This window comes from Anser brachyrhynchus (genome assembly GCF_964034855.1).
Source record: "Anser brachyrhynchus genome assembly, chromosome: 10".
In the NCBI taxonomy this organism is placed as follows: Eukaryota; Metazoa; Chordata; class Aves; order Anseriformes; family Anatidae; genus Anser; species Anser brachyrhynchus.
In genome coordinates, this window is record NC_137705.1 from 15,952,754 (window position 1) to 15,979,701 (window position 26,948).

At 37.7% G+C, this 26,948-nt stretch overlaps 1 protein-coding gene and 1 long non-coding RNA gene across 2 annotated transcripts; one reads left to right on the forward strand and one right to left on the reverse strand.

Moving 5' to 3' along the window:
• Positions 1-899: 899 nt before the first annotated feature.
• LOC308200547 lies at positions 900-7,805 on the forward strand. Its single transcript, XR_013955681.1, has 3 exons — positions 900-1,016; positions 4,957-5,016; positions 7,729-7,805. It is a non-coding gene; the product is annotated as an uncharacterized lncRNA (long non-coding RNA).
• Positions 1,787-25,679, reverse strand: LOC308200538 (inter-alpha-trypsin inhibitor heavy chain H3-like). Its single transcript, XM_080606439.1, has 21 exons — positions 25,548-25,679; positions 21,800-21,823; positions 20,464-20,630; positions 19,307-19,411; positions 18,785-18,947; positions 17,743-17,853; positions 16,974-17,099; positions 16,409-16,525; positions 15,485-15,653; positions 15,045-15,170; positions 14,628-14,809; positions 13,516-13,701; positions 12,971-13,110; positions 12,464-12,618; positions 9,849-9,875; positions 8,878-8,919; positions 7,459-7,572; positions 6,679-6,883; positions 4,220-4,392; positions 2,366-2,477; positions 1,787-2,276 (listed from the first exon to the last, which is right to left on the reverse strand). The coding sequence occupies exons 1-21, from the start codon at positions 25,635-25,637 to the stop codon at positions 2,147-2,149; spliced, it is 2,664 nt and encodes an 887-aa protein (XP_080462565.1). The 5' UTR covers positions 25,638-25,679; the 3' UTR covers positions 1,787-2,146.
• Between the last annotated feature and the right edge of the window lie 1,269 nt (positions 25,680-26,948).

A 26,948-nucleotide genomic window follows, 5' to 3' on the forward strand; every position in this document is an offset into this window, starting at 1 on the left:
TTCTCCCTTGCTTCAAAGAAGCAGATCCAGCTGACCTTGATAAATGAGAGAAGAGAAGAGGTTAGCCTTTCTTACAAAACAGGAACTTTTGCATAGTTTTGGTTTTTTTGTTTGTTTGTTTTTCAATGTGTTTGCAAAGCTGTTCCTGTTCTTTGGACTGCAGCCAGTTTGTCTATGCTGTGTTGAAGTGCTGTGCCCAGAGCTGCATGGGGACTGTACCCCACAGCTGATGGAATTTCCTAGGTCTTACAAGAGATGCTTGCCCGCAGCACCCATGGGGAGGTTTGCCTTTTCTGCAGCCTCCTTATGTCCCTGGTGTGCCTGGTTACTGAGACTCACAGATTCTTTCTGCTGTGTTTTGTCCCCACAGTATGTGTGCTTTCCATTCTCTAAGCATGTTCCATTTCTCTCTTCTCACTTGAATTGATTCTTAATTTGTTGTTTAGTCACTCTCCTCCTATCCTTTCTGAGTCCTAAAGCGAGTTCTGATGGGCTTCTGATTTCTTACACTCCCTCCCCTTGCCCAAGAGGCCTTGTTACTTAGAAGCTGAAAGAAGACAGGCAATAATGAGTATTTGGAGTTTTGTAATTTCTAATTCTGATGCAAAATATACACTATGTCTCATATGCTTTTCTTTGAGCAGCATTGTACCAGCTGATAGTAGGAGTAAAATTGTTATCTAACACTAAGCAACTGTCTGCCATTTCTCTCTCTCCTTATTGTTACCTTTAACTATGTTTGTAGCCATCACCTATGTTGCAGGAATTTTAGAAGAATTACAAACTAAAAAGCATATTTTTCTTTCTCCATTAGTGCCAGTGGGAGCTTCTCAAGCTGTCACAGAAGCCATTCAAAAACAGACCAGAGCCTCTGAGGTCAACTTCTGGCTGACAATTCAGTCACAGCTGATGAGACTCCTCCTACCTCTAGTGATTTGCCTCATCCCCGTAAATTAAACAGGAAAGCTCTGCCTGAGGTTGCATCCAGTGTTGCCTTGCAGCTAAATTTTGCCAAGGTAGGTCAAGATTTACTGTCCACCACTATGTTTTTTTGTTTGTTTGTTTGTTTTAATAGAGTCAGCAAGTATGGGATGAACCTAGATGGACAGTCCCGCCACTATCACAGGATCCAAAATGGATCATTGCTCGCTTGCTCTCTCTCTAACTCTGTCTAATATATTATTTTAGAATAAATATTCAAAATCAAGCAAATTTAAGCTTACCCGTTTCAATTTTCCAGTCTTCCTCAACCCTTTCGTTTCTCTTCCTGCCTTCCTTATTTTTCAATAACTTAATACCTTCTGTAGAAACTATTGTTTTCTTTCAGATTTTTTGTCTGAGTTTAGATGGACAGCACCATCTAGCCACTGTGACAACTTCTAGAATTGCTTTTTTCATTCATTTGAATAAAGGATTTTACAAACACACACACACACAAATAAATAAGTAAAATACAGCTACTATTACTGAAATGTTAAGTGCTGCTTGGAACTGTGGCATTTCTTTAATTTATAGAGATATTAGCATTCAAAAGTTAGGTTCAAATTAAAATACCAAAGTACAGAAGTCCTGGATCTAAACCACACTGCTAACAGTCACCTTGAGTAATGGCACTGTACCAACCCTCACCACTATACAGTCAAGTGGTTAGATGACTTTAAGTATTACTGGATTATCCTGAAATATGTTCTCGTCTGTCAGCTGTCCTCTTGTGTTGAATTTCAAATTGCACATTGCATCCCAGGCTTTGTGAAACAGGCATTAAAACATTGGAATAAAAGAATAAGGCATTAAATGTTGATGCTTTTATTTAAATCGCTCCTTACCCTCATTAATTAATTTAAAATTGTATAGAATATTTCTGTTATGACTTACAAAGTAAAATTATAAGTTATAATTTTAAAACTAGTAAATTAATACAGTAAAAGAAGGGTATTTGAGGATATGAGGAATAGCTGTGCACACAGAATAGCTGTTTAGTGCTGAAAATTTGATCACACATACAGTAAAACTGTGAGAATGTATCATATCTTGGTATTTTCAAACATGGCAAGCATATGTATTATTAACACTTCTTCAACAGTGAAATGTACTATTCTTTCAGAAAAGTACTCTGTGTACGCATGACTTTGGAGGTAGTTGTTTTTTAAAACAGACTGGAAACAATATAGTCTGTATGAACACCATCTATTAGCCCAGCTCCATTGTTATGAACAAACCAACAAGGAATATCAACGCCATGCTTAGGATCTTTTCTGTAATCCTTCTGCCAGCCCCTGAAAGGTAAAATACAGTCATGGAAGTAGTGAAACAGAAAAGACAAATTGACACGGTAGTCTTTTCTAAGGACTTGATTATATTTTACCTTGTTACTGTCAGTTCCTTGTTTTTAATAATCATCGTGGCATCTGGTTTCTTGGGATCGGACCCAGGATGGATTTCAAGTATGGTGAAGTCAATGGGGTGGAAAAATTGTCCTAGAAATAGAAGCCAAAATTACCATTTCAGGCATGTTGCACATATTAAAACAGAAACAAAACAAACCAAAACCCCAGAATTTCTACGTTCCAAGTTCTCTCAGGGTTTTGAATGCATAAGCAAACATCAAGTTTGGTGCAAGGTTGAACATACACCTATGGTATTATTTAATTTTTATGAACTAGAATTCTGGGTATATCATCTGGATGTAGGTTCTAACTTCAGAGTGCAAAGTAAAATTGGTCTTTTCTAGATAGTCTTTAAGATATCCTCACTTTGTTTTTTGTCTATTCAGTTGTATTTATTACATACTCTCCAAGTCTTTAACTTTTTTTTTTTTTTATAGCAAATAATACATGTTGATCTCTGGAATTACTTGATAGGATTATCCTCAGAACAAGTCTGATATCTAAGGAATTTTCATGTTCCTGACAGGATTAGCTTTTGGACACTTTTGTCCTGCCTGGGCTGATGTAGGATGCTGTTGGTGATTTAATGAGTGCTGTAATGAGTACAGAGGCAAAGTCAAAGATGACGAACATAACGATGAGATGTGTAAGTCAGTGAACTGTAACACCATGTACCCACACATCATGTGGGCTTTTCTTGACTCGCCTTTCTATTTGCAATTCATATCACAGCAGAATAATTTTTGTATCTGGACAAGTCCTTTACTCTGAGGAGCAGAAAAGCATAAAAAACATTCTTTTTCTGCTCTTCTTCTGTTTCATTACAGCATTTCCTGAGATTCATGAACCTAACATATTGTCACTGATATCTTGTCCCAATCTCTTCAGACCTCAAAGCGCATTACCAAAATTCAGAAAAGTTCACAGAAGTTCATTATTTACCACAATAACTAAACTTACTGACACACAAAAAAAAACCATTTTCTGCGCTTACCTGATTTTGTAAGAGAAAATCAAAAAGCAAGTAAAGCGTCTGCTATCAGTGGTAGCATAACATTTTCCAACAGAGGATGCATACCACAAAACCCACTACTCTGGCAGAAAACGGGATTCAATGAGGCCTTAATTCTCATCCCTAAAGTACCAACTTTGCCTTCTATTAGAATAATGTTTTCTAACATGAATATAATCCTAAACAATACAAGGCTTTCTGTGATTTTAATGTATGATTAAGTGGTTGAGTCACCATCCCTGGAGGTCTTTAAAAGACGTTCAGATGTAGAGCTTAGTGATATGGTTCAGTGGAGGACTTGTTAGTGTTAGGTCAGAGGTTGGACTAGGTGATCTCGGAGGTCTCTTTCAACCTAGATGATTCTGTGATGATAGTCAATCAAGATATACCTTAACATCTTCTTTGCATACAAGGCTGCACTAATTGAGGTTTGGCAAATTTTGACCAATGAGTAAGCATGTGCATTTTCTGAGTGTTTGTACTTAGGAGGAAGGTAAAAGGGGAGATCAAACCATCCAAGAGTCTGGAGGAATGGTGTTATAAGAAAAAGAATCTGTAGGTGGGATTTAGAAAGATAAGAAGTTTAAAGATGCCAGTGAGAACCATGGGTGCTAGTGATTTCAGCAGAAGAAGAATTTAAGAAAAGATAATGCATAAAGCCAGAGCCCAGAATATTTTGTCAGAAATCTTCATATGGTTGATCAACATTATCTCAATTTCCTCCTCTGTCTCAGTTCATAAAGGCCAAATACAAGATTGTGTCTGCAAATTAGGTAGCCTTACGGAAAGAAAATATTTAAAATGCCAAATGAAGTCATACCTAATAATCCGTGGGTCTGTTCAGACAGTTTATGACTTTTCAATGTATACAGTCCTAAGAAATCCTGTTGGAGAGGATGTTTCTTCCATACTTGGTGCAAAACAATAACAAATGATGCACCGCCTCCCATTGAGAGCACCAGATTTTTTTCCCTGTTAATTATCAAAGTTAAACTGAAGAAAAAAAAAAAAAAAAAAAAGACTTAGGGCACTGGGTTAAGAGTTAACAGCAGGGATAAGATAATCAAGAAATGAAACAGGTCAAACAAGTGTGGCTTTATAACTTACTTAGTGTTTTGTTGTTGTTGTTGTTGTTTTAATGAAGTTTAGTTTGGTTGATGTGAATCTGTGTGTGTTCACAGGCAGTCCAAGACTCACACTAAATTACACTATAAAAGGCTACCTAGCCTTTAAACTTTTCAGCAAGGTGTTTCTGCCAAAACTCTTCCCATAACAGCACAATTAATCACAGATATGTTAGTGAGATTTACATATTGCACCTCATGCTCAGTATTAAAAATGTTATTGATAAAACCATCACTTTCTTGCCTGGATGTTACCTGCCCCCTCTTCTCTTTGCTTTTCAGAAAAGACAACTCCTGAACTGCCTAGATTGGTGTTAGGATAAAGAATATTTGCTTCTGATCGTGTCACTGATATCAGCAACATAGCTGTCATTTAAAAAAAAAAATAAATATCCTGAATCAGAGTTTTGCTCTGGAACTCTTTCTGTTGCAGTGTTGTCCTTTGAGAGAATGGTTGGTCCGAAAACACAGTGAAAATGTAAAGGAGGAGAAGGTACTGCTGATTCTTTTCTAAGCTTTCTTTTGCACAGGTATAAATGATTCTCTAATAGATACATGGAATCATAGAATGTCCCAAGTTGGAACGGACCCACAAGGATCATCGAGTCCAACTCCTGGCACCACACAGGTCTACACAAAAATTCAGACCATGTGACTAAGTGCAGAGTCCAAACACTTCTCAAACTCCAACAGGCTTGGTGCCATGACTACTTCCCTGGGGAGCCTGTTCCAGTGCGTGACCACCCTCTCAGTGAAGAACCTCTTCCTGATATCCAGCCACTCAGTGGATAAGGACCTAGCTTGTTGGCTGCACCCAGAGAGTAGTGGTCAATTGTTCTATGTCCAGGTGGAGACCAATGATGAGCAGTGTCCTTCAGGGGCCTGTCTTGGGACTGGTGCTTTTCATTATCTTCATCAGTGATATAGCTGTAGCGCACCCTCAGCAACTTTGCAGATTACATCAAGCTGAGTGGTGCAGCTGATACACCAGAAGGAAGGGATGCCATCCAAAGGGACTGGGATAAGCTTGAGAAGTGGGCCCATGTAAACCTAATGAAGTTCAACAAGTCCAAGTGCAAGGTACTGCACATAGGGAGTGGTGCCGACTGGGAGAAGAACTCATTGAGAGCAGCCCTGCAGAGCAAGATTTGGGGGTTCTGGTGGATGAGAAGCTCAACATGAGCCAGCAGTGTGTGCTTGCAGCCCAGAAAGCCAACCGTATCCTGGGCTGCATCAAGAGAGGCGTGGACAGCAGGTCAAGGGAGTTGATTGTGCCCCTCTGCTCTGCCCTTGTGAGGCCCCACTTGGAGTGCTGTGTCCACGTCTGGAGCCCCCAGCACAAGAAAGATGTGGGGCTGTTAGAGCGGGTCCAGAGGAGGGCACAAAGTTGATCAGAGGGCTGGAGCACCTCTCCTATGAAGAAAGGCTGAGAGAGCTGGGGATGTTCATTCTGGAGAAGAGAATGCTCTGTAGAGACCTCATTGTGGCCTTTCAATACTTAAAGGGTTCGTATAAAAAGGACGGAGAGGAACTCTTTACTCATGTTGATAATGATAGGACAAAGGGGAATGATTTTAAACTAAAAGAGAGGAGATTTAGATTGGATGTTAGGAAGAAATTCTTCACTCAGAGGGTGGTGAGGCACTTGAACAGGTTGCCCAGAAAATTTGTGGATGCCCCATCCCTGGAGGTGTTCAATGCCAGGTTAGATGAGGCCCTGGGCAACCTATCTAGTGCTACTGTGAGGAAAATTAACTCTGTCCTAACTGGAACCAGGACAGTGGCATCCCTGCCTATGGCGGGGGGTTGGAACTAGATGATCTTTGAGGTCCCTTCCAACTGAGCCATTCTATGATTCTGTGATTTACTCCCTCAGTGTTTGCAAGTCACTGTTGCATTAACCACAATACTAAATCCACTTTTACTTTAGTCATACTAATGGAACACCAGGGGAAATTCTTATTACAAGCACAGAAATTTATGAATAATCTTCAGCAATTACACAACAAAGTAGAGCACTGAATCCAGCATGATTTGAATCAGTTTTGTTTTTTTTTTTTGCATTTTGTATCTTAAAAGTATATTTTTGATCATCCTCCCAAAAAGAGTGTAAAAATGTAACACTGGAATATGATATTCTTTCCGTAAGCCTTACCCTTCTTGTTGCAATGTGACTGAGTCAAGCCAGGTGAAAGCTGTCTTTTCATTGCCATTCTGAATTGTGATCTTCTCAGAAGTTACCGTCACTTTTAAATTCAGATGCTTGTTTGCAATGCCAAGTTTTCCAAAATATGTATTTTGTGTCTTTGTATCACTATTTGCTCTCTTATCACCAATGAGTTCTCCATTGACTGTGATGCCTAATGTAATAAGGAAACAACAAATAATATTTTATAGATAGGATGTCAAAGAGTGTTGCAGTAGTTACAGCTCGACAAAACAAATTCAAATTGAAAAGTAGACCAGAATTACTTGTGCATGTTTGTGCAAAAGTATAGTAAAGGAATAGAGCTCTGGAGGCTGTTCTGTAGACATCCACAAAGATGACAACCACCTTATTGATAAAAGTTGAATATATCCTAGACTACAAAATTTTGTGATGGGCACAAATAGCCTGTGTGCCGTCAGTCTCCATTTGCCAGATAATCCATGAAATGGAAACCTGAACATTATTTTATTGCTTCTACTTCTACTCACTGAAACAAATTACATCTTTCAACTCCCATGGTGGCTTTCAAATGACAATTAAAAGTTCATGTTGCTCCAAGAAATGAAGACACAATCATGGTAAAGGTACCCTATCACAGCTATAGTAACTCCTGTTAACTTTGCTGGAAAAATAGCATATGTAGTATAAAAAGAGAGAAATAGACTTTAAAAATAAGACATTTTGATATAAGTATTCTGATTTACTGTTTAAAAATGATAAACTCACCTGTAACTGGGTCATTTATTAAACTTAACACATCACCTGGTTTTTCATTGATATTGAAACAAATGGCATCCTCTTTTTGTGGCACTGATATAATGAAGTGTGGATCACCATCAACTGTAAAGGCAAGTCACAGGTATTTGTTTAGTGATACACAGGTTCAAAGCTCTACATGATCGTTTAATGTTGTGGCAGTGTAGCTGATGCTGGGGACCAGCAGGAACTGGTCCCTGCACAAGCTGTACCCAGCCTAATCCGGTCCATCTGCCACAGGAGTGGTGGGGTCCCAAGGAAGCTGCTACCAACTCCGAAAAGTGAACTATGTCCTTCTTCCCCTCATCTTCTCCAGGTATGTGGCATATATCCTATGACTCTTAACCACTGTGAAATTTGGTACGTGGTTCAGGCTGGGCACATCTAAGTGGTTATCTCTGAGGATGAAAGTATTAGGGAGGACAGGAAGTCCACATGGCTAGAGAAGATAGTCACCATCACAGATCATAGAATCATAGAATGGTTTGGGTTGGAAGGGACCTTAAAGATCATCTAGTTCCAACCCCCCTGCCCTGGGCAGGGACACCTCCCACTAGATCAGGTTGTGCAAAGCCCCATCCAGCCTGGCCTTGAGCACTTCCAGGGATGGGGCATCCACAACTTCTCTGGGCAGACTGTTCCAGTGCCTCACCACCCTCTGAGTAAAGAATTTCTTCTTTATATCTCATCTAAATCTACCATTTTTTAGTTTAAAGCCATTCCCCCTTGTCCTATCACCACACTCCCTGACAAAGAGTCCCTCCCCAGCTTTCCTGTAGCCCCATTTAGGCACTGGAAGGCTGCTATAAGGTCTCCCTGGAAGGCTGCTATAAGGTCTCCCCAACGCTTTCTCCAGGCTGAATCATAGGCAGGTGCTCCTTGATCATCCTTGTGGCCCTCCTCTGGACTTCCTCTAATAAATCCATGTCCTCCTTGCGCTGGGGGCCCCAGAGCTGAACGCAGGCTCCAGGTGGGGTCTCACGAGAGCACAGCAGAGGGGGAGAATCCTCTCCCTTGCCCTGCTGGCCACGCTCCCTTTGGTGCAGCCCAGGATACAGTTTTCTGGGCTGCAAGTGCACGTTGCTGGCTCATGTCTAGTTTCTCGTCAACCAGCACCCCCAGGCCCTTCTCACTGGGGCTAAATCAGGAAGCCTAGACAATGGGAAGGGGGCTAACAAAATGACCATATATGATCTCAGTGAATCAATTGCTTTAAAACATTTTAGATATTTAAAGTGAATTGAAGTACTAGTCTGTTGTGAAAAACCGTCTACTTTTGCGTAAAGGCATTGTCTAAAAGACTCCAAGAATTGTGTGATTTAGTCTTAAACATCCACATGTGTTTTCCTTCTGAACAGACACAATTCAAATTAGTCAAAACTAACTCACCACTAGTATACCATGCGGGCCTTGCTAAATATAATGGTGGAGCTGCAGGGTGCAAAGAAAAAGAAGTTAGAAAAGGTCACATCAAAATGGAATATTTACATACTATCTGCACAGTACATGTAAGATGTCAGAAAGTTAATATGCTAGGTAAATTGCAAATTCCATCCTGTTTTTTCAATAAAATGGAATGACAGTTTGTGTCCCTTTTGAATCAAACAAAGCTTTAGGATAGAGACAGATTATTTTGTAATCTAAATTGGTTTGAATGTCCCCACAAAGCCCAAGCAATGTGTCTGTAGGGAGGTGAATGTCTCAGATTTAAGAATTAAGCTGTCTATCAACAAGTCTGGGTAGAAATGCAACAGCACTATCCATTTAAAATTTCTGATGTTTTGACATTTGCTTTTGACAGGATGAATGTGAGACTTTAAAAAAAAAAAAAAAAAAAAACCTTGAGAAAACTAGAAAGAGATGGGGGAGAGATTGAGAGAGATTGAGACAAATCTCCTGCACTAAATCTTAAATATGACTCTTCCATTTCCAGCACTGTTCAACCAGCAATCTGAATGGTCAGTTGCTGTCTCACTCTCTTCAATAAAACAATTTCTCTTTGTATAAATAACTGAGTATATTAATTTAGTCAGAGATGCTGACATCATAGTCCCATGCTTAATATAATTCCCAAGCAGATACAAATTCAAGCCCATCCTCTGAAACAGCTTTCCAGGAAAATGTTGGTTTGATGAAATGACATTTAGTCCTTAACAACTCTTTCTCTGAGTATTTTTCAGATATGGTTTTGTTCCATCTTTAAGTGTGATTTTAGCAGTGAGGAACAATTGGTAATATTTGTTAAAATACAGTTATAAACTCAGACAAGGCAGTTTCCATATCCCCAGCAGTTTCAGTTGTATGAATCAATTTCCTTTGACAGATGCTTCTTCATTCAGAAACTCTAATTAATGACTTACACTGCATAACAACTGGGGCAGCCTGTGCTGTGAATGAAAGAAAACATTATTTTAGAGGTGAGAAGAATAAAAGACAATCTCCCTCCTTCCATGAAAACCAACTCCTAAATCTTGTAGTTATGTATAAATTTTCCAAATAATTAATAATAATAAAAAAAAATAGCCAAAACAGTTCATTTAGATTTTTCTACTGCAACAAAGCAAACCATGAATGAATTCAACACAGTGTCATGAACAGGTAGAAAGCGCAAACCAGTTTACAGCAAATATGCTATTGCTCAAAAGGTATGCAGTTTGTCCTGTAGGGGATCTGTTAGGGGCTCCTTTTCTAATTCCCTTGTGCCTTGTTCCAAACTGTACTACTGGAAAGTCAGTAAGATTTATCCACCTGTTCCCATGTATTTCTAGTCTTCTCTTTTTACATCTGAATCTATGGAACAGTGTCTGTAGATGGGATGTTGTGCTGAAGAAGCAACAACACAGCAACAATGAAGACACCTTTGTGTTGATACTCGCCTACATGCAGGTATCTGGGAGCCAACAGTGCTAGCTCTGGAAAGCAACTTAATTGTACTGGGCCTGAATTTTGTGATGGTGGGATGCTGCAGTTAGGAAATTGAAAACAGTAATCACAACATTTTCTACCCGTAAAGTTTTTAATCTAATTATAACAGTGTCTTAATCTATAACACAATATTTTTGTAAAATCATAGGGGAATAAACCCACCTCCAAGACTTAAAACAAATGCTAGGTAAATTTAACAAGAAATGTACATACCTTCAGCTGTTATCATGGGTGAACAGGAAGTAAAAGGAAGAAAAAGAGAAATTTACAGTTTCAGTTGTGTGACTAAACAAGAAGGATTCTGACCCTGTTAAAACATATTCTGAACAAACAAAAAATTAAACTCTGTTGTTGAATTGTCAAATTCTACCATGCATCTGCAGTTTTTTTAAATTCCATTTCTTCCCAATGATAAAATTCAATATATACAGAGCAAACAGAAACACAGTGAAAGCAAAAAGCTGTTATGTGGGCAACAAATCTACAATTAACTATGCATATAACAAGAGTACTATTAGTAATTGCTTTATCATCATGTCATTTACATATTGCAAAGTGGTCCATATTGGTTTTTACTCTTTTGCAATTTTCAAGGCATTTGCTTCATTCTACAAATATTGACTGGATGATTCAGTAATCCTATTTGTGATTCTAGACTCCAGTATGTGTGAAAGTTATTCTTTACACAGTGAGAGTGCTTTGAGTACATTCTTCCATTATCACCGTGTATACTTTCAACATACATAGAGGATTTTCTTGAAAAGAGATTCAGAAAAAGGCCTGAACTGAAGGTCACTCTAAGTACATGCCATTTCTGTCAGACGTTTGTGTGAGTTTTCCATCTCATAGTGTTCACTTGTAAACTACAAAGTCATTATGCTGTATAATGACTTGAATGTTAAGTTAAATTTGTGTTTAATGTCAAATTAAACAAGTGTTTTTGTATCAGTATCCCATTAGGATAATTACAAAAAATAATGCAAAAAAAATATTAGCATCATGCCTGTAGAATTATTGCATTTTGTAGGGTACCTAGCAATAAACTGGCTTATATTCCACTTGAAAGAAACTCCCACTAACCTCCATTAAGCATTTTTGTTAAGTTAAAAAGCCTTAAAATAAGTCTTGGTTATAATACCAAATTCAGGAGATAAGCATGTTTTTCATTTTTCATTTAGAATCCAGCACAGAGTCTAGACAGAGCCTGGGAGGAACTAGGGCAAAACTAGGGGCAGGAGGAAAGGGTTTCAGGAAAAAATAATACATGTTAACAGATGAGATTGGAAAGCCTCACAGGAGGTTTGACAGACCTGTTGAATTAGGGAGATAAGGATGCCTCAAGCAACAAATATACATTATAATAGAATGGCTTTGGGGTGCACTGAGAAGGTAGCTAGTATTTGTCTTACTTTGCTCTAACTAAAGAGGAATAGAGTTATTCTCTTTCACACAGGTGAAACAGAGAGGCTGAATTGGATGAAAGTATAATGATTTACTGAACAAGGAGTTAATCATTGGCCAAAGTATCAAAGGAGATGAGAATAAATTGTGTGCTTTCAATAACTGTTTTTCTTTCTGCAATATATATGTTTTACAGGTATTATTGTCATGATTTTACAACCTAAAATACTCTGCACAAGGAAGATCTCATGGCAATAGGCTCTTTTCATGTAGAAAGATGTTACTACAATTACTTCTAAGCTGAAGTATGTAAAAACATAAAGGCAAAAGTGATGTGACCAAAATCGAATATAGCTGGATTATTAGATTAGAAATGTTTCTTTTTTAATGTGTTTTATACATTTATTTTTAAATACAGTGAATTTGAATTTATAATATTTTACCTGTATGAATTAGTAGTGAAGGATGGTTTGATGGAAATGAGCTTTAAAATGAAAAGTAATTTTGCATAAGCCATACAGATACAGGCTTCGAAAATAGATTTTTCAGATGCATGTTTAAAACTGTGCCCCACACAAAGCCTTTCTTTTGGGATACATCAAAGGAACATTTGGCTTCTTTGATAAAGCAAAACTGAAAATGTCTATACCTTCAGTCATTTTATCAGCAATCCCAGCTTGATTGTCATAGTCTTCTGGCTTTGTTACCACCATGGATGTCAGTGGTGTTACAAACTTGTACTTTAGTGAGAGATCCAGGACTTCAGCTGTAAGATTCTCCTTTTCTTCTCCTGTAGCTGCAGTGCTGAACACAGGGAGAGACTCCTGGCATCAGTGATTGCTAAATTACTGACTGAACTCTAACTTAAGTACTTTTCTTTAAAGCGAAATCATCTCTCTGCAGCTAATTTATAAGGAAGGTATATTCATTCCAGTCTAAGAGCACTTCTGATTCCTTTGGCTATCCAGTGGAGAAGGGCAAAATTGCTTTATATTTGCAGTAATTTAAAATTATTTAACTTGCTACTTGAAATAGGAATACTGAGGTTGGGGAGGAGAAGAGGAAATAGTTGTGAATTGCAGCTTTACGTCCTAGAAGTTGCACCAGTCACATGGCTTAATAGTTTCATTGAAAATGTAATTCTAGGTTTAATTACCGTTTTTCCAGGAGTTGTTCAATCGTGAGATAAGCCCAGAGCCTTTCAATGTAATCCCCAAATATGTATTCCTGTTCTTGGAAAGCTTTAGCTGTTTGCTCTGCATCTTGTTGTGTAGTAAATGACAGGGCATCATTAGCCTATTGGAAATAAGGAAACTTATCTGCAGCATAAGTAGCCAGAGACTTCCAGAACCTTCCAAAATCAAGACCTTCACACCTGGTTCATATTAGAAGCAGACCTCTATATTTAGAGGAAGACATACCAAATATTCAGCTGTCTTGGCCATCAGTTTTCCTCACCCTGTGAAGACTATTGCCTGTGAACACTAAATATCCTACCACCAGGTAGGATTCTTAGGCAAGTAACCTGCAGTTGCAAAATTGATGCCTTTGGTGCATTTACTTGTCATATATGTAGTCATACATCCTTCCACTGAGATAAAGACATACCTGTAAATATTTTAAGTTTTGCCAGCTCTGAACACTTGGATATTTTGCATAGCATTTATTTAACCTTACTCAGTTAAATAAATACATACTTACACCTTCACCTTTTACATCTACAGTCAAACTGTTTTGGTTGATGTCTACAAAGCGACCAGCCACCACAATCTCAGACCCATCATAGAAATGCTTAAAACTGTTTTTAGTTAAGCCTGCTATTTCATTTTCTGGGTAGTGTAACTCCACATCCATGAGCATGGGATTGGACACCTCATCATAAAAACCCTGCAGGATAAAAAGAGAAAAACATTTAACTATATTTTTTTTCTTTAATTCACTGGTAGATAGATGTCCTACTATTTCAGCAGTAAAAACTTAGAATGTATTTTAGAAGAAATATGTAAATGTTCAGTTAAATCTCAGAGTACAAGGCCTAAACATCTGCAAAAAAGGCAAATGAGAAAGAATATATTGACTCTTCAAGCCTCACTAGGACAGAGGAAAAATATTCAAGAACAACATGCTGTAGATGATGAGTTCAATCAGTGTTAATCAAGAGGAATCCCAAGCTCCTCCCGTTATATACAAGTGTTTCTAGACCTATTCCCTGCAGAGACTGAAATCATAACATAAGCCAAAGGACACCAGGTATTAGATTTTGACTGAGCTTGTAATGAAATCCAGTAGACAAATTCTTTGGTCAATCCTTCCAATGGATGGTATTGCATGTATTGCAAGGGATGGTATTGCAATCTTTCCAATGGGTGGTATTACTATAAAATGCTTCAGAAGTATGGTAAGGTATACCTGCTCGCACTTGCTAGACTCTTAAGCTCTGTCATTCTTTTCTCTTGCCATGACATTAACCACATGATCTGTGAGGTATGGGAGATAGAGATAGTGATTGCAGCAATTTTGCTCATATGGTTTGGCACACAACAATGTGTCCTTCAGAACCATGTCTTTTTCCACCCTGTGCCAAGGTTTGAACACTCTTCTGTAGCCTAGGGTATCTCCCTTTTACAGTCCTTTCACTTTCTGCTTTTATAAAGGAAAATCAAATGCAACCAATATTCTGATTACAGCATATTCTTGAGTGTGTCAGTACCAGAGTACACTTTGGGCTTTTTGATTACTTCAAAATAAGAAATGTCTGTATAATTACCTGAATTAATATATCTTTCATCTAATTTAAGTTGGAATTACTGTACCTGAAGTTGTAAAGCTGAATCAGAGTCAGGATAAATCCGACGGGCCAATCCTTTATTTTCTAGTGCCATCTTCTCTAAGAAACCGTAGTCAACACCATAGCCAAAACCAAGATTGTATAAAGGGTATTTTCCTTCAGTGGCTTTTTTCACATGTGCCCGAATGTCCTGGGTATCTGATATGCCTGCATTAAACCATAAGAAAGGTTGAGTTTCTTCATAGATAGATAAAATGAAATGTGATTAGTGGTGTTTGGATTTCTTAAGAGGCACTACCAAAGAGTTGTTTAGTGGCATGAAGCTGGTGTAGCAGAAAATAAATAATGAAAAAAAACCACCACATCAAAAGTCAAAGATGACAGAAAATTTAATTGAGTGGGTTTTGTTAGTTAATTCAGTCTGTTAACAACACAAACTTACCTACATTTGGTTGGCCATCTGTTAACATGATAATTATAGAAGCACTTCTCTTGGGCACAACGTTTTCTTCATGAGCAGCATTCAGCATCTCGATTCCTTTCATTATACCACCATATAAATTTGTCACTGCAAGGTAGACAGAGAAATTCGGCTTCAACAGAGGCAGTCAAAATAAAGGACCATTTTTCACAGGAATCTGACAAGATGTCACTACATTGTAAAGATGAAAGGTGTAGGTTTGCTAGCAGGAGGATGTTTAGATACAAAAATAACTGAGCTTTGGAAACATAAGGAAAAATAGATATGCACCGAGCCAATTTTAAGCTCAGGAGTGTCCCATTAGTAATATTTTTTAAAAAAGCTGTAGCATTGTGTTCACAGACTGAATTGGTAAATTAACTTACTCAATGACCTATTAGCAAGTCCGGTAAAGTACTTACTGCCTTCAGTGTCAATGCCCCGAACGAACTTTCTTGCTTCATCCAAATTTTCAGGAGTGGCCCTGATTAATTTTTCTTTCCAAGTGTGTACATCACTACCAAACAGTATGAAATTGAGGAAATCATCATCTCTAATGTCATCTAAGATTTTTAGAAGTGCTTCTCTTGTCTATAAGAAGAAGAGATTTTAACATATTGTTCAACTGTAAAGAAATTGGTGCTTGTAGGTTTTACATGCCTAATCTCTCAGGTACTTTTTTCTTTTGTTCCTTTTACACAGAATGTTTTGCACATATTCTGAGCTTGTTCTATCCTGTCTAGTCCTGTGTCTGTTTCAGAGTAACTCTAGAGAAATCAGTTGCAATTACATCTGGTAAATCTGTGTAGCTGAGAAGAAAATCAGGTCCTGTGTCACAGATTGTTGAATGAGACAAGTTTGCACGGCAAATTTAAGGTGTTGGGAAATGGGCAGTTACAGGTTCATGGACAAGTCCATATGTGAGAAGTGTAGATATTTTGATTCAGCACCAAAACTTAAAGTTCTGAGCATTAGATTAGAATGAGGAGTCCTAGCTATGAAAAGAGCTGCTACTTCCTGGAGGAGACAGGATGAGCAACACAGATAATGCACATAATACTATAGAAGCATTTTACTTTCGGAACTGTACAGCACATATGAGATACCTCTCTGAAAATGTTAATATCTGAAAATTTTGAAATAATGAAATTTATAAGTCAAATATATACTTAATGTATAGAATTTTGTTCTATAGTAAGACATTGATCTAGTTTTTACAGTACAGAGCCTTAGCAAGGCCGCAGCATAAAAGCACTTGGTGTAGCTTCTTCACCCTAAGGTATCATGTTCCTTTCATCACTACAGAGGCTCTTCCATCGGGACTCGATAGTAATGTAATAACTTACCTGTTCTATTTCTCTTCCAGACATTGAGCCACTAATATCTATTACAAAAATAATATTCTTGGGCAACTGTGGAAGATTTGTTGGTGCAAAGAAGTGTACAAAGTAACCATTAACAATCTAAAAAAAAAAAAGATAGAATGTTAACAAACCAATAGCTTTTTATATATTACAAAGACAAAATGGATAAAGAATAAATTACTTTGATTTGATCTGTAGCTCTTGTGTGGACTAACAGGCTTTAATAGCCCTGACCAGTCTCACCTCTATCTGTCCATGGACCCCATTGATCTGTATCCCATCCTGATAACTGACTTCCCACCTTCACTTTGGACTGCCTCATTACCACAAATATGCCTGATGACCTGGACTCTTGTCTGAATTTGAATTCCTTTTCTGGGTCTGCCTTGCTCAGGTTCTGTGGGGACTGGGCTCTTAGGTGCTGAAGCTGCGTTGTCACAATCAGCTCCCTGCCCTTTAGGGAACAACTGGCTTTCACTGCTCCTTGACATTTACCATGCAAGTTAAGACCATTCAACAGTGCAAAACTGTCAGCTGTCAAATTTACCTGCAAATTATCTGGAGTTGTTCTCTTCACATCATATTTTACAGTAAAATCTCCATCCAAGAGAGACTGCGAGCAATTTGCACAGGTTCGCTGCTGATCAAGAGTTGGCTTGAAAGAAATATGCCCCTGAAAAGAAAAACCTTCAGGAGATCTGAATCTTAGCTGAGAACTTTTACAAAACACAAAGAAGTTTGTAATTTTCTAAGACTAGTATATTTATATTCACAGACATGAGAATAACCTGTTTTATCTGTTGAGGTATTAGTTTGTATTCATATTTATTGATGGGTAACTGATACCTCAGGGCTGCTACCTTGAGCTCTCTTCATATGTTTTCTTCCTCACCTTCCTTGGTTTAGCCCTCCATGCTGAATGATAGCTTTGATAAGGCTGTTGGGCAGTCTATGACTTAGGACTTCTCCAACCACCTCCATACATGAGAAATCTACTTGCTTCTTAGTTCTTAGTTCTTCCATAGGAAATAGTGAAGTTGGTACCCAGGTTTACAACTACTGCTGTGGGACAAGGCCTACTGCTCTGGGTATAGTTCCATGTTAATAGCTGGAACTAACTGGCTTCTGAACTGCATGGAGATGGCCTTCAGCTTGCTAGCTTGGAATTCACAGTTAATTTGCACAGACAAGCCTTTACTTTATTTTTTATCCTCTCACTTCCATTGCTAGCCATTACAGCACTTTTGCACTTATACTATTATTTCAGTTATAACCATAATAAATAAATTATGGAAGGCATTAGGAAGGCATTGTACCTTTTTATCTGAAAAAGTTTTTTTAATGACATTTTGCAGATCATTGGTGATGAATGTTCCTTCTGCTTCCAGCTCAGTGATGCCTTGTGGCTCAAAGATACTTACATCAATCTGAAATATTAATTGAAGATTATTTTTATTGACTCTCCCACAATATATCAATTTAGTCATTTACAGGAAGGTCAGAAGGCAACTATGGATATGAAAGAGAGATTTTCTTACAAGAAAAATAAATTTACTTTTGTAAGTTATACCAGAAGTCCTAAACCACACTTGTGTGGATACACTATCAGCCAAACATACCTTTTTCTACATAGAGGTTAAAAACAAAATTAGAAACAAATAAACATTTATGCTTTTATGAAAATGTAACTCATTTGAAAAGTAGTTAGTGGAATTTTGTAAAATGTCAAATAAATACTTAAGTCCTTCTAAAATATAACCCTGTCATTAGCTGTGAGCCATGCCTACCTTTGACACACATTGCAGTGTACCTTTTATCATATTGTGTTTAAAATAATGCTTTATGAATTTCCAGGTGCTGAGTTTTGTAATGACTTTTTACACAGATTTTTCTAGGCAAATAAAGGAGAAAGAATCTGCCTTAGAATGGGGTTTAGCAAGGTAGATAGAAATGATCAGACAGGTTCGAGCACACAAAAGCAACAATCTTCAAGAATACAATACATGTATCACTGTGATTTAGCATGATGTAGTTTCACGGTGGTGTGAGAAATGCATAGTTTATGCAATGAAGGTATTTTTAAGAGCTATTTTACCCCAAGGCATTTTAATGGCTTTTCAGTTTTCTGTATATCATTTATTTTGAAGGCTTAGTAGCTGGGCTAACTTGTCAGTCTTACAAACAAAAACCTGCGGTAAAACATGTTGGCAGAGACTCCCCAAATGGTTCATTGGAAATACTATCATGGGCCTTTAGTTCATCTGTGGGCCAATGGGAATGACCATGGTACTCCACTTTCAACAGAATCTCAACATCTTTTAAGTTACAGTATCCAGTTCGATACAGTTTGACATCTACCTCAAAATCTTTGACAAGCTGCTTCGGTTTTACTTTGATGAACATCTCATATTTTCCAAACTGTCGCTTCAGCAGTTCCTCATATGTGAGTTCAAAAGTGACTTTACTGGCTGCTGCAATGTTGACTGAAACAGTGAACTTTTCTGTTTTTCTTCCTGAAGCCCTGTATTTAAGTGGGTAAGAAGAATATTATCTTTTTTCACAGTATTTACTGCTTGGGTTTGGTTGGTGCAGGAGTAAAACAAAGATGGGAATTTTGATGTATTGCTAAAATCATAGTCAAACAGTGTAGAATTTATTCAAGTTTGCCAATGAGCTTAATCCTTAACTGCAGATAAGGCCTGTGTAGACAGAAGTTGTATTTCTTTCTTCCTAATTTATATTACAATAACTCTAAATTACTTGTTCTTTTCCGTTGGTCCTGTAAAAAGCAAACCAGAAATATTCTGGAACAAGGTATTACCAATCTCACAATTTGCTACAGGATGATGGTGTGGAAGCCACACCAGACATTATTCTTACTTGACAAGACCAGCAGTCTGTCCCTTTGAAACAGCTTTCTCATACTCCTGTTTGGCAGCTTCTTTTTCTTTTATATTTCCAGGGTAAGTGACGCCATCAATTGTCCTGCAGAAAAATTGCCTAGTTTAGCTGAACGGTTTGCACTGATACATGAAAAGTTATTATAGGCAATTCTCTGTTTATTGATTGGTTTGCTAAAAAGTATTTTCAGGAATATGGTATTGCCAAGATTTGAGCATTTTCAGTGAAGCACGAACTAGCCTTCTCAGTGACTTCAGCTTGAATGAAGAGCTCTGTGCTCAGTACCTCAGAGAAACTAAAGCAATATTTTCCTTGAAAATAATTACATCAAAAGTGGGCTAATAGCAACACTGCTTACACTTTCTGTATTCCTACACTTCAGCAAGCTTGGTCATCTCATCTCATCTAACAGAAAGATGACTCTCTGGATGAGGCTCATCTATCCAAATGCAGCTGTCTACAGCTGAACATTTCATCCTTAGACTCCTTACACCATTAAGAAAGCATTTTTCACAGGGGATTAATCTCATCCTAAAATAAAAGGTCTAGCAAAACTTAGAGTGGTTGCCCTCTAAAAGCATCTGTTTCTTTTCACTGAAAATAAAATAGGCATAGTGTGATTAGCAGAGATGGACGCGTTTAAACTGAATTAAACTTCAAAATGGTGTTAAAATTGCATAGTATTGCAACTAAGATAAAAATGTAAGCGAACGATTTCATCTATTTCCTGTTTTTAATTCAAATTTGATTTCAAAATGAAGAGAGAAATTAAAATATAATGCCATCATGGAAATTAAGTAATAGAACTTTTCTTGTTTGATAAGATCAGAGTGAAGTAAATAGTATTTCTGAAAAAGTGAATGGATCTCCAGATAGGATCTTCCATTCCCTAAGGTCCATGATGATGAATAAATATAATCAAAAATGAGTCATCTTTTTAATAGATGTACCAATGTTTGCCTTTCCCCAGGTATCTTACATGTTAAGTTAATAGTATCAGAAAATTGCCCTGAAGACATTTAGAAATCAAGCAAATAGCAAATTAAAAATGAACGCTTTTGGTTCTTTTTTTTTTTTTCCAGTTGCATTTGTACAGATTTTGAGTTTACTCTAGCGATATTTTAAAAACTACACACATGCTGAAGTTGGTAATGAAGGCTGTTTTAGGGAGTTCAACATCAAAGAAGACTTCTTTGTGCACGTTTCCACGATTGACAGCTCGACTGGTGATGACATTGCGGGCAAATCGGGAAGTTACTTTACTGTCAATTTTCATGCTATAGATTTCTATCCCATTGACAACCTGTAGATTGAAAAATGAAAAAAAAGAGCTAGCTGTTATACTGATGTCTGTGTTAATCAGCCATAATAATATTTTTTAGAAAGAAATCATTGCAGGAGATTCTGTCATTCCAAAGTGAAATAGGAAAGACCTAATGATAAAAAACAGGACACAGCTGTTTCCTTGGGCCTGTAACATCACCATGGTGGTGGTGTTCCTGGAGTCATAACAATAGCCCCTTTAACAAAATATTGCCACCACAGCAAAGATGCTACCAGTGTAAGAATTGTTTTTTGTTGTTGTTGTGGGTTTTTTTTTCCGCTCTACTGAGACTGTGATTTTTGTTTGTGGTTAGTCAGAGACTGCACAACCAATGTACCGCTGCCTCACTGCCTTCGTGACTGTTATAAGGAATTGAGTGGCTGACTCCTAGAGCACGGACATAGAGTCATCTCATGTAAAAATAGACCTAACCAGTTCCAGATGAGCTTCAGATTCCATTTTGTTATCCTCAATTTTCTCACAACTGGGACTTATTTGCCTTTAAGCAAGAAAATGAGTAGGGCAAGACTGAATTTCTTTAAATGCTCAGGTGTAAGGTTGCTGGAGACTATATGAAAACACAGGCAGCAGCAGATGTGCCTCCTTAGGTGAGGAGGCAGTAACAAGGTCTGCTTCCTGCAACAAAAGCAGCAATGGCAAGAAGCTTGTGATTGTTGTGCTAGGCCTGATCTCTGGCTAGTTGATTAAAAGGTCTTCCCAAAATCAAAGCATTTAGCACTGCTGAAGTGGCATTCAGATGCCAAATGGAATCAGCCTCAGAAATCTGGTCTCTTGCCCTCCTTACAAATAACAATATAAAATAAAAATGTTTGTTAGAGATACAGAGATGACTTGAAACAACTTTGCTATTTATTAAAATACAACAAGAGATTACAAATAATTTGTTCATTCTCTTTCCATCTACAGGAGTTTCCATCAGAGCTTGGAAAAGAACAGCCTCGTTAGTCCTGCTGCCTAAAACAAGCAACTCAGGGCTCCCCCCCATATCGCACACACTCAGAAATATGTTTGCTCAGACTGGGCTCACAGAAACATGCTGTGAACACCGTAAGAATATTCTTGTCACTATGAATCTTTCACTATAGACTGAACAGAACCAAGCCTTCATAAAAGACAAGACTACTCACCAAGTCATTTTCAGCATTTCGCTTCTGTAAAGAGAAAAAATGGGAAAAAAATCATGACTAAGGTATGAAAGCTGCATTTAGACATCTTGCTCATGGGAATTCCTGTTGTCAAGACCTGTGGTATATATTTTGTCTTTTCAAACTAATTCTCCTTTGGGAGAAAAAAGAGGCTTTTATCATAGCATTAAAAATGGTTTGCACATTTTTTCCAGTCACACATACAACCTACTTATCAGGCAGACCCATCCTTACACTCTTTCAGACTGCTTCACTCCACCAGCCTCTGATGCTCTGATTTAGACACAAATACATAAGATGGCAATTCAGCAGGCTCACAGACAGAAGATCACTATGAAAGGCTGCAGGGAGAAAAAAAAAAATAGCTGGTAGAATTTTTTGTTTCCATGTGTTTGCTCTCAGAATGAGTGCAAATATCAGAAGCCCTACAAAAATATCATGTAGTCTCATGATTTGAAAGAAAGACCAGGCTTCAAAAATTCTTGCGGGATCATGTGAAAATAGCAGCTTGCATAACACAATTCCTGTAAGCTTGGTTGTAATGCCTTATCTCTTTTGGCTCCAAAAGGGTCACATTCTGTGCAAGCTTTTTTTTTTTTTCTTTTTTTTTTTTTTTCCATGTTTACATGCTCTACCAAATAGAGAGTTAAAGACGCAGAGATAACAAATCAGATATATATCTTGGGTACATATCTTGTTACCTTGCTTTTGTTACCTTTCATATTTAGGAGTTCTACAGGTTGGAAATGGAGACACGAAGGATTTTGTTGTTGTCGTTTGGTTGTTTTTTTTGGCTTATTTTGCATTTGTTTTTTTTCTTCTTCTTTTTTTTTTTTTCTTCCCCAAGACATTATATTAAATCAATGGTAATACAGAGATTTGGGGAAGGCTTCTCAAATACTGGAAGAGTCTGGCCAGTTCATAATTCAAACTGTTATTGCCACATAGGTGATTTCTGTGTGTATGTCTCTCCTGCTTCACAAACTTATGTGGGCTTTTTTAATGTCTGTGTTGTACACTCACCATTTCAAATGCTCCCTTTCCAAAACTGAAATTGTCTTTTCAGTATCTGTACTGTCATTATAGCTAATAATCCCCCCCTGCAATCTGAGGAATGGATGCTTCGAAATGAAAAGCTCAAGTATCTGAAATGTCAATTTGTTTTGCACAACCTTTTTGTTAAAGTGGAATTATCAAGCAGCTTCAGACTACAAAAAAAATGGGAAAAAAAAGTGTTTTGTTGCAAATTCTGTAATTCTATTACTTCCTAAACTTAAAAATACTTTAACTGCATTTAACTTTTCCAGAATTGCTGCTGTGCATGTTCTTTAACAAAGTTATGTATAGTATTATATTATGTATATATGTATAGTAATATATATTATATAGTATTCTATACTAGTTTTGAAAAAGTTCTGGTCTGATTCTCTAAATAATTTTGGAGCTACTCTGCCATTCTCATTGAAAAAGAAAATACAGAAAAATCTTTTAGTGAAAGGTATTAGTGGCTTTGTACTTGGGCTGATCTTGGGCAGAGATACTCAAACACAAGTGGGTATCATCCTGGGCTACCTACTGCAGCTGACCCTGATTTGATTACAAGGTTGCATTAGGTGATTCTGCAATTCTGTGATTTTTTTCATTCTTAATGATTCACTCGGTTGTTGATAGAGACCTCACTAACATCGAGGTCATTTTAATATCCCCTGACATGTAATCACAGTTACTTCATAAAATGTTTCTATTTTCCCATATTTGCCAGTTGCAACAACTATTGGAATGTTTTTATTTTGTTTATATAACAGTGATAAATTCAGTTTTTGTTTAAGACTGTTTTGCTGTGGCAACAGCAAAGAATATAGGTGTAAAGTATCTATGGAAATTGGAGAGGAAAAGTAGAGGAAAACAGGAATTTGAACACCCAAGAATACAGGGAGGGAAAAGAGGGCTCCCATTACAGTACTTGCGGAAAGAAGCCCTGATTTAACAGCCTGGGAAACTAAAACACAGCATTCCTAAGAGATTGAGCAAAGAATCTATAGTTAATTTGAAATGACCTCCAGCAAATGACCTCCAGCAATGCACAAGACTGAATGAAGTATTTATGTAAATCCCTATGCATTGCATAGGAAAAAATAAAGCATGAAAATGATTTTGAAATCACCAGCAACGTTAAAGATTCCATCATTCCAAGTGATGCTGATTGGAAATCACATAGAAGAGAGAACAATGCAACTAAGCTAGGAAAACAGAACTTGCTTGTGACCTTCCTAGGAGTCTCACTGCTGCCAGGATGAGAGGGTTATGGAGGGAAAGCTGTCACCTAGAACTACATATTCAAAGCGTAAATATGAATATGTAGTTCTAGGGGTAGTTTTATTCCTAGAAAGAAAAAAATCCTACCCTTAATAGATTTGTGTATAGGAACAAGATGTACAAGTGTACTTAGGGGTTTTTGATTTGGAATTTTTTCAGTTTTCAGCTGATTGGGTCTCCCAATTGTGTTTAACTGACTATGGCTTTAAAAGCAGCTTTGAAAGCTTGAAGATCATCAGCCATGTACCAGAGAGACTCCTAGCCATGCTTCGTCACTCATCACTAGCATACAACCTGCTCAAAGGAGATAAGACAGGGTTTGGCAGATTGGCCTTCTCAATATACAGCAATCTCCTCAATTTCAACAAAATTACATTTGCATGAAGTATAGAATTGAACTGGGAGAATCAACCATTTTTCCTGTAGTGTTCTGCATGTACAGATGGAACATAGCACAGGGCTTTGGCCATCTTCTGTTTAGGAAAGCTTTAGCATTGCAAGACATACAGAGAACGACAGATAGTATAGTAATCAGGAGGAACAAGCTACCCTATATCTGGGCTACATATGAGATAAATAATAAGAATTCTTGGCATTTCTAATTTCCAGCTATAGATCTCAAGCTGACTTCAAAAAGATAGACATATTATTATCCTGATTTTCAAAGAAGAAGTTTTGGCAAAGACCATAACCTCATCAACAGAAACTGACCATAAATTGCTTTGTCCTGTTCTGCCCAATAACCAACAATGTTTCCTGAGGAGATCTGCCCTCTGTAACTTACAAAAGCTTTAATTACTGAGAAAGAGGAAATAAATAATTTACTGAGAGGAGGAGTAATGGCCTGCAACTTAACTGAAAAAAATTAGGCAGAACATCAGGAAGCACTGCCTTACTCAGTGATCTGTCAAAAAAAAAAGAATGTCGGACACAGATATATTCCATGTTATGCTAACACATAAATCTTACACAAAATCATACTATGTCACTTGGACCATGGAGATGTTTATCTGGATGTCCTGTTACACCTCTGTTACATTTCTTTTCAAAGGCATCTTTTCACTGATATTTTGCATTTCTATACAGGTACTATAGCAGGTTCAATTGCAGCACTAATTGCACACATCTAAATATAAAAGCTCTAAAACATTTTACCATTACATAGTGATGACAAGGAAAACAGAGGAAAGTGATATTTTAAAAAAAGACAGGAGAGCTTCTTTAGAGCTGATTCAAAACTGAGGCTGATTAGAGGCAAACCATTCTGAGTCCCAAGTCTGATCTTGTGGTCACAGATAACAGAGAACACAAAGCTCCTGGTGCCAGCACTGTATGAGCTCTCTGGAAAATGTTCATAAATGGCAGGAAGTTAATCTCCGAAGAATGGGAGTCGCACACATGGTTGATTACTTACCTTAATGTTTCTGACATGTGTTACCAAAAGGTCTGACGATGCAAAGGCAGGAATTGATAATAAAATACAAAGCAATAGATGGCTTTCCATTTTGGAAAAAAGTAAGATTCTAGTCTGAATGATACACTTAAATAAATAATGCTTTGTTTACAGAGTGTTAATGGATAACCCTGTGTGAAAATTGGGATTAAACATTAGGCATATGGGAAAAATCAAACACTGAATTTTGATTTGCATGATCTACAGAATACTGCTACAAAACACTTGTGGGATGGTCAATGTGAGAATATGACTCTTCTATGTAATATCATCTGCAAACAGAAATTCAATAGCCATTTCTGTACAGGTGACTGATGTGAGAAGCAAAGTTGTTTTTTTGCAATAGAAGGTGTTTTTGCAGTGGAAAATTCCACCAACCTTGCATATTCAAAAGTGATTATGTGGCATAGCAATGGGGAGTATTTTAAGCAGATAAGGGGAAGGTCCCACTGTCCCAAAATAAGGAGGATAGCTAAGAAAAACAAGATGAGTAGTACGAAATCAGTAAAAACAAAAATCATGGGCCTTCGAGTCACAAGAATGAAAAAAAAAAAAAAGGAAAAAAAGGAAGAGGAAGAATTAACAGTTGGTCAAATAAAATTGTACATATATGGTATAGAAGTGCGTCGAGTAGGTTGGGAACCTGTCGTACTCAGCCAGTGAGGAAACGGAAGAAATCAGGTGTCAGGTAATAGGGAATATAAGGTTATGATAAACTCTTACTGTGCGCTTCTGCTTGCAGGACGCCCGCCATTGCAATCATGAATAAAATAGCTTCAAAGAAGATCCCGTCTGAAGAAAATTATTGAGATTTTTCTCACAATCTGGGGGCTCGTCCGGGGTCTTGTCACCTACCAGAGAGTTCTTGCCACCACAGACAGGAAGGTACGCTCCACTGATTTTAGCGGTCCCGTCGGGGGTGATGGGTTGTCTCGGTACGGCCGACAAAGGACCGAGACCGTTAATCTGGAGATAGGCTCTGCGAAGCACTGGGGAGAAGGGAGACCACCACAGACACACGACAGACACAGTACAGGCACAGGGATAACTGCTGATAACCCGGACCAGGAATTCCATAGTACTTGTACTGTAGTACCTGTCGTACTCAGCCAGTGAGGAAACGGGAGAAATCAGGTGTTGGGTAATAGGGAATATAAGGTTATGATAAACTTTTACTGTGCGCTCCTGCTTGCAGGACGCCCGCCATTGCAATTGCGAATAAAATAGCTTCACAGAAGATCCTGTCTGAAGAAAATTATTGAGATTTTTCTCACAACTGATTTTTATCTTTCTGCTCTAGACTCACCCCTTTTCTGGACTAAAACTGTATACCTTCCTAAAGGCTGTCACTGCCTCAAATTT